The sequence below is a fragment of the Triticum aestivum genome, chromosome 7D (genome assembly GCF_018294505.1).
Source record: "Triticum aestivum cultivar Chinese Spring chromosome 7D, IWGSC CS RefSeq v2.1, whole genome shotgun sequence".
Classification (NCBI taxonomy): Eukaryota; Viridiplantae; Streptophyta; class Magnoliopsida; order Poales; family Poaceae; genus Triticum; species Triticum aestivum.
In genome coordinates this window covers 104,677,492-104,685,954 of record NC_057814.1, presented here as the reverse complement: position 1 = coordinate 104,685,954, position 8,463 = coordinate 104,677,492, and the positions used below count along the sequence as shown (strand labels likewise).

Sequence of the window (8,463 nt, the reverse complement as noted above, 5' to 3'; positions counted from 1 at the left end):
TCAAGACCTGCAGGTATACCATTACAAACAGTGTCTATGAATCAGAATATTAGTAATTTCCTTTACTGAATCAGAACCTTAGTCTGAAACTTTGAATGGTAGTGCGCTAGGGCATTAACGGATTGCCATCAGGCATCAGCAACCGCAAGAAAGTTCCGCCCGTTCATCATCGAGTCTCTAGCATCAAGTCGTTGTCATCCGATTGAAGCAGTTGTCGCCTACCGGTATGTATCAAATCCTATACCATACCAATATCATGGCTCATGGACTCATAGCTTGACCAACATCTCAAGGCTATACCCAATATATAATTAGACTACTGTTACATTGGTTATTTTATTACAAACTCTGAAATTGTATAACAACTATACATCAAGGTAATAACAGGAAATTTCAGTATTTATTTTTCAGTTAGCTCATCTAGTTTCCGTACGAGAATAGTATTGTTGACATTTTGATTGGTTTAACGGTCTAAAGTTATATTTAAACAAACAAAAACCTCCCTTTCATTTGAATCGTGAAACCTATGTCTGCAGTTTTATCCCGATGATATATATAGAAGACTTCTATAGTCACGTTTTATATCCTATGTCATTGCAGTTTTATCCCGGTGATATATATAGAAGACTTCTATAGTCACGTTTTACATACTTTATATGCGTTCTCAGTTATTGGTTTCTTCGCCCCCCTCATGCTCAAATCCTGGCTCCGCCCCTGCACTTAACTTATTATATGTGTGCTTAACTGGTACATGGGCTGATTGATCGAAGTATTGCATGTTCCATGCATGCACGTGCAGATGCATGACAAAACTACCTACGTGTGTACTAGCACATCATCATGACTCGATAGAGCCAATGCGTACGCGTGTGACCTGGCCGGGTTGTACGTGGTCCCAGAAACCCGGAGTATATACGGTACATCAAATATGGGTACACCGACCGGCCACGTATGCATACGCGAGTACCCGAATATCCATGTGGCTGGCTAACCCACGATTGGAGAGGAACAGACCTACCAGCAGCCACGTGAACCAGGTGCGTATCAGGTCATTGTTTTTTTTTGTGTGCAGATTTGTACGTGCAGATGAAACGCCGAAGAGATAAGCATCGCCACGACATAGAGGGGATTGGGACGAGCCAAAGCTAAAAGATCGGGACGTTCCATCGCCACGCATCCATATCTCCTCCAGTAAAATCGGGAGCAGCCGTTCGCGACGGGTCACTCGGCGGCCTACCTCCACTGCCTATATATATACCCATGCATCCGATCGTAAAAGGGGAAGAAGAAAGGGCACAAACAATAGAGGAGAGGAGGCTCCCGCGGCAGCGCGCACGGCGCGTGCGCCCGGGACGCCAGGAAACCAGAGGCAGGACCAGGGGGACGCGAGACGGCACGCAGCGGACACGGCCAAGAGGAGACGCGCCTCGCGCCGGCGGTGGCGCTGGCTTCGTCCCGAGTTCGCTGACGAGCCGACTGCGACGGTGTCCACTCGCAAGGCACGTACTGCGTGCGCGCTGCCGTGAGCTGCTCGGAGCGGCGCCGTGTTGGAGGCGCCGTGGCGGCAGAGAAGAAGAACACGCCACGGCGACGACGGCGACTGGAGTGTGTTGCCAACGATCTGAAGTTGGACACGTTCAAAGCAAGCAAGCACCCCACAAGATGAAGAACGGGCAGCAATGCATACCCTGCTGACTAACTTCTTTTGATCTATATGTATGCTTCTTTTGATCTATATGTATGCTTTCGTCTCAGGCGGCCAAAGAGAAGACACCCAGCCAGGAGGCGACGGCGCATGCGGCATCACCCAGAAGCGGAGGCCTCGCACAAGAAGGCACCGGGAGGGATCCAGAAGGAACGCCCAGGAGGCGACGATGGCAAGCCGAGGAGGAAGAGACATCGGCCACGCCGACGGTCTGCCCATGGCGAGCATGCAGACGCAGGAGGAGGAGATGAAGAAACCGGAGCAGACCAAGCCCCACTGACTATCTACCTATTACTATGTGTCTATGTCTTTCATCTGTCAGGTGCTACACAAGAAGAACAGCCGGAAGGAGGAGGACGGAGGGAGCCGACGGACAGAAGACCAAGAGGAGATGCGCCCTTGCGGCAGCATCGACAAGATCGTGCGAGACGCACACACGCGTAGACGCCGCAATGCCGCTGCCCTTCACAACGCACACATCCATCCATCAGGAGATCCATCCATTCACAACGCACGGCCGGAGAGCCACGCAGACGGGAGAAGACCAGATAGCATCGACGGATGAACGCAGTCGGCATGCATCCACTGCATGGAGAGAGACGCCGCAAGGCCGCCGCCATTCACCAACACGCAGCCATAAGGGGAAGAGCCAGCCCATGAACACATACCAAGCAAGAGGCAGCCGGCGAAACCACGTCGAAGAAGACGCCCCCGTGGCGGCGCCATCCACGACGAGACGCGGCAGTGAAGCAATGATCTTTATGTTATCATCATTTTGCAGGATGTCTAAGGACACTGGGAGAGGACGACGGCCAGGGAGGAAGGCATCGAGAGACACCCAAGAGGAGACGCGCCCGTGCGGCAGCGTCAATGGAGTTGGCATCTTGTCAGAGGAGACGTACATAGAAGATGCTGCTGCACCAACGCCGAGGCTGATCAGACGACGAGAAGCAGCAGCGCCCGAGAGGACGACTCGGAATTAGCTGCCCAATCTTGACCGGCGCGTCGGCAGTGGCAACGATGCCCTCATCACCCTCTTCCTTTTCTTTGTGGTTGTTTTACCAGGGTTCAGGCAGGGCAATAGAGGGACTCACGCACCTCCAGAGGAGGTATGAGGAGATGCGCCCCTGGCGGCAGCATCGGCAAGATCGGGACGGAGATGACAGCCAGCCGAGAGAGACGTGCCCACGGCGGTGGCGCGTACGGTCGGCGACTTGCTCGCGACAGTGCAAGTACACATGCGAGAAGACCGGTGAGAGGACGCGACGGCAGCAATGACACCCGCTCCGAGCACGACGACGGCGACAGCAACACATGCCATTGCGTGTCAAGTCAAGCTAGCCCTTCAAAGGGTTTGGAGACATCTCGAGTTGCATGACACATGCATGCAAGGGCACATACAGTGCTCTTCTCTTCAGTCACTCGTTCCTATTTCTTTTTATATTTAATATACCAGATCGCATCAAGAGGAACCGGGGAGGCACCCTCGTGAGGACTTGAAGATGCTCGGGTTGCCAAGAAGCACCCCGCGCCTAAAGGTAGCGGGTGGCGCCTGCACCTGAGGGCATGTATAACGGGGGCGCTTACGACGGGCGCCAGGGTTCGATTTCCTCCCGATTTGGTCAAATCCTCCCCGATCCCAGGATTTGGGTTGGCATCGATGCCCAGGCTGTCGTCGGGCGCTTCTCCTTTGTTTTTTCTGCGCGATCCTTTTTCTCCGTACCAATCTGGCACCGGGCGCTCCTTGGAGCGCTACAAATCTGCAACGGCTCAACGACCTCAGCTGGTCTTTGCTGAACGGAGCCAGCTATACGCAACTAACTTACCTGATTTTCTTTTGCAGCTACACAAAAAATATATTGCTTGGTTCAAAAAAATATATGTTTTCTTTCTCTTCACACAAAAAATAATCTACAATAAAATATGGAGGTCGTTTATATCTATAATAATTCTCCATGAGACCTGAATACTTACAATAAAAAAAATGCCAAAAATGAAATGCATGTGAATGTGAAGCTGGTTCAACACGGGAAAAATTCCGATCTTCAAACCTGAAAGCACGGTGAGTTAGCAAGAAAAAAAATCAATTAACTACAACCATTCATTCAGTCATACGGACTAACTAAATCGTGCATGCAGTGCTGACTAAATCATGCATGCAGTCAAGCTATCTCATTATATATAGTCCTACTTGCAGGTTCCAGTTGCACGCACATCTCGAAATTATCTGGTCACACACAAGACTATCCTGCTCATATCTCACACAAGTTTTTGTTCACGATTTTCCAATGAATCCGTTTCAGAACGATTTGTTCGCTTCAGCTAGCTCCTAGTATGAATATCCGGAGATGTATCCACCTCCTAATTATCCAGTAAATTTGTCTTCCCAACCACATATGTCCCAACAATTTGATTCAAGTGGATATTATGGCTATGGTTCTACTCCGAGTATGCAGCACAATGCTACCAATGGCCAGGGCGACGATGACAGCGACGATGACGACGACGACAACAACGACAATGCAGAAGATACCCGAGGCCGGCGTCTAGCTTGGACCGAGGACGACAACATTAGACTGGTGAGTAGTCAACAAGTATTTTTATGGCTGCAGTTTTATTAAAATGTCTAAATAAATTTTTATTTATCACTAAGCCGTTGATAATAAAATCATATTAATATTAGCGCTTCATTAGGAAAAATCCATCTATTCCACATTTTTTATTTTAGGAACAAGTAGAAATATAATGAATGCATATTACTCATTGGCACTTGATTAAATAATTCCACCGGTTCAATATTGAAAACATTATATTTTTTTCCTTCGAGCAACTAGTAGACATTTTTTTTCCTTCTAGTACCTTCTACAGACATATTTTTTGAACGTACTTGTAGTAATATAATCAATTTTCACGCACATTAACGCTTGGTAGAATAATTCCATTATTTCCATACTTAAAAAAATTATAATCTATTTCTTGAAGTAACATTTAGGCATATAATTTTTTGGTTGCAGATAAGTGCTTGGTTGAATAACTCCATAGACTCCATTGATGGAAACAACAAAAAGGGAGAGGTGTATTGGAAGAATGTCACGGAGGACTACAATAAAAACAGTCCACCCACCCGGAGGAGAAACAGTAAAAACTGCAAGGACCATTGGGGTAAAACTAATAGGAAAGTTGTAGCTTTTCATGGAGTTTACTGCAGGCTAAAAGATGCCTATGCAAGTGGGCAATGCGACTTACAGCTTGTCCAGAAAGCCTTGGCCATGTACAAGAAGGAGAAGAATCAAAACTTCACACTATTGTACTGGTGGGAGAAGGTTAGGGTCCACCAGAAGTGGAGTAGGCACTCCGAGGAGGGTAAAGGCAAAGGTAATGGTACAATACAAACCCAGATGGAAAAAGAAACTCGCCCCGATGGAACCAAACTGGCGAAAGGAAAGAAGAAAGGAAAAGTTGAAGATGAAAACTCTTTTGGAACACTAACACACGATGATGTTCAATTATACCATGACACACAAGCATTACGAGCATCGTTGCAAGAAAAGATGGCAGAGGTGCACCTTCGACTCTCCAGAGATAAGCTTGAGATTGGCAAGACAAGAGAGAGGATCAAAATGTCTAGTACCTACAAGGAACTCATAATGGCCGATACCTCACACATGGATGAGTATCAAAAGAGTGAACACCAACGGGCACTAAAATTTTTCAGTGACCAACTATTTGGAGGAAACTAATATAAAACAATCATAACTCAATTTTAGCATATTATTTTCATTTTTAATATAGCACTTTAATTATCTTTTCCATTTACTTTATTATGTCAAAAAAATTGTTTACTTTGTTCCATACATTGGTACTAGTAGAATACCAATGTATCATGTAATTTGAGATTTTTTTATTCAATAACACAAGTTCTGTACCAGCCAATGTTTTGTAACTCTATTTCTAAGGAATAAAACTCTCTCTTTTTTAGCCATGGTTGGATTGTCTTTTTTTTATTTTTCTTAATTAATGATGACCTTGTGTACATATGGGCAATTTTTTTTGTACGTTTGGGCTGTGGGAGACGTAAAAAATAAATGGAAAACAGATGACCACGAGTCTCCCTTTCTATTTAGTAGGGGGTCGTTGCTGAATTGTTGGAATGGATAGTAGATCTTATCTTTCAACCTACCACCACTTACCTGGTACTCAACGAATTCCTCCAGCTGCTCCCCAAAAAATTCCTCCTCTGCAATGTCCCAATCTTCGAGCTCCACATCTGATACATCATCTGATACATCAGATGATGATGGTACTGGCATCATCTTCCGTGATCTCACTGCCGAGCAAAGTGACGAGGAATTTGATCAGCGTTTCGCCGCCACAATAGATTCTCAGATTGAAGCTCAATTATTTGGTACTGGTCGTTGCCGTCGCAGTGGGCGCCGACGTCGCCGCAACGGTGGAAAGAGAAGATATCTAGATAGAAATCGTGAGGCGGGCAATGAACTTCTTGTGGCGGATTACTTTTCTGCCAATCCGGTGTACACCGATGCTCAGTTCCGTCGCAGGTATCGGATGCGGAAGCCCCTATTTCATCGCATTGTTCAAGCTCTTGAAGACTGGTCGCCAGAATTTCGCCATAGAAGAGATGCGCTCAACAGAAGCGGATTCACACCTTTGCAGAAGTGCACAACAGTCATGAGGATGTTGGCATATGGGTGCTCTGCCGATTTTATTGATGACCATCTACGGATTGGAAATAGCACAGCACTAAAGTGCTTGCAAAAGTTTGTTGAAGGCATCAACGAGATATTTGGACCTCAATACCTTCGTCGACCGACACCTGAAGACATTGATCGAATACTTCAAATAAACGAAGCACGTGGCTTTCCGGGCATGTTGGGAAGCCTTGATTGTATGCACTGGGAATGGAAAAACTGTCCCACTGCATGGAAGGGACAGTTCACACGCGGTGATCACGGAGTCTCCACAATGATGCTTGAAGCGGTGGCGTCTCAAGACTTGTGGATATGGCATGCATTTTTGGTGTTGCTGGATCAAACAACGACCTCAATGTGTTGAATCAATCTACTTTGTTCACCAACGTCTTACAAGGCCGAGCTCCTGCAGTTCAATTTACAGTTTGTGGAAGCGAATATAATATGGGATATTATCTGGTGGATGGAATATACCCAGAATGGGCTGCGTTTGTCAAAACAATTCCACTCCCTCAGAATGAGAGGGACAAATGTTTTGCACGACGTCAAGAGGGGGCAAGGAAAGACGTGGAACGAGCATTCGGAGTTCTACAAGATCGATTCGCCATTCTGCGAATCCCAGCACGGTTCTGGAAGAGATCATTACTTAGTAAAATCATGTATGCATGCATCATAATACATAACATGATAGTCGAGGACGAGAGAGATACATATAGGGTCCGCTACGACTTTAATTCGTACGACCAAGGGTGTAATCCAATTCCGCCAGTACAACCAGAGCATGGACCAATTGATGGCTTCACCGATCTCCTGGATAGAAATGCTGCTCTTCGTGACAGACGACGTCACATCCGGCTGAAGAAAGACTTGGTGGAGCATATATGGCGTCGATTTGGAGATGGTCAAGGGAACAATTAGATGTACCATTTAGAGCTATTTTAGTGTGCGTGCTATTTATTTTTCTCGAGATTTTATATTCTAGTTTCTTCATAATGTAATCTCAGCTCATTCACCTAGGGTTTATTTCGAATAACATATTTTTCATTACTGATTCCAAATGATGTGCAAAGTTCTCTCAAAGCTATGTATCAGGTTTTGTATAGGTTACAACAGACTCAACCATCCAAATTTCTTAAGATGTGGATGTTCATACGGAACTATCCCCAGTGGAATGCGATGTACTGTCAAGTCAAACAGCCATGATTTATATAAGAAAATGTTGTTCTTATTCGAAGCTCTACTCCCTAAATTTCTTTTTAGACTATGTGAATTCAGGATCAGTCAGTTTGGAACCAGTCAAAACTGTATATCAACACATATTATTCTCCTACGATAATTAAAATTTCCCTCAGGAAGAACATGACGGACTCAGATCACCATACACACATGTGTGCATCTCGGCAGCAGTCAACTCAATTTACCAGCGATTGGTACAGCAATCGGTAGGGAATTACCTCAGATGTCGGGTAAGCTTGTTCATCTTGAACGCGCATATTGTACGCGCGCAGCAATTGGTACATCAATCGCCAAGAGCTCCTCCGGCCTCGTTCCCATGGGGGAAGGCGCGGCTGCTGCCTCCTCTGCTCCACGGCTCCCTCCCCTCCCGTCCGTCAGCGCCGCGGTAGCTCCTCCGGCTTCGTCTCCATGTGGGAAGGCCCGGCTGCTGCTGCCTCATCCGCTCGCGCACCGCCATCTTCATGTCCGTCGGCCTCGCCGACAGCTGCGCCGGCCTCGTCTCCATGGGAAGGAAGACGCGGGCTGCTGCCTACTCCGCCCCCGCGCCGCCGTTTGCCGTGGCCGGCATCTGAGGGTGTGGGAGTTCGGCCTGGAGTTCTCCTCCGGCTCGCTGGATCTGACGAGAGTCAAGGGTGTGGAGAGTTCGAGAGAAGGGAGCAGAGTGAGCTGAGCTGAGAGCAGAGTGAGCTGAGTGAGGACTGGTGCAGCTGACCGGTTCGTGTTCGGTTGGATCGGTGGGCACCGATGCTTGTTTCCTGCGTTGGAGAGGCCGGCGCTTGAGAATGTCGTCCGAAAGGAAAAATATATAGATAA

At 47.0% G+C, this 8,463-nt stretch overlaps 1 protein-coding gene across 1 annotated transcript; it reads left to right on the top strand.

The window, feature by feature from the left end:
- Positions 1–3,830: 3,830 nt before the first annotated feature.
- LOC123167350 (uncharacterized) lies at positions 3,831–5,687 on the top strand. Its single transcript, XM_044585195.1, has 2 exons — positions 3,831–4,284; positions 4,720–5,687. The coding sequence occupies exons 1-2, from the start codon at positions 4,054–4,056 to the stop codon at positions 5,443–5,445; spliced, it is 957 nt and encodes a 318-aa protein (XP_044441130.1). The 5' UTR covers positions 3,831–4,053; the 3' UTR covers positions 5,446–5,687.
- The last annotated feature ends 2,776 nt before the right edge of the window (positions 5,688–8,463 follow it).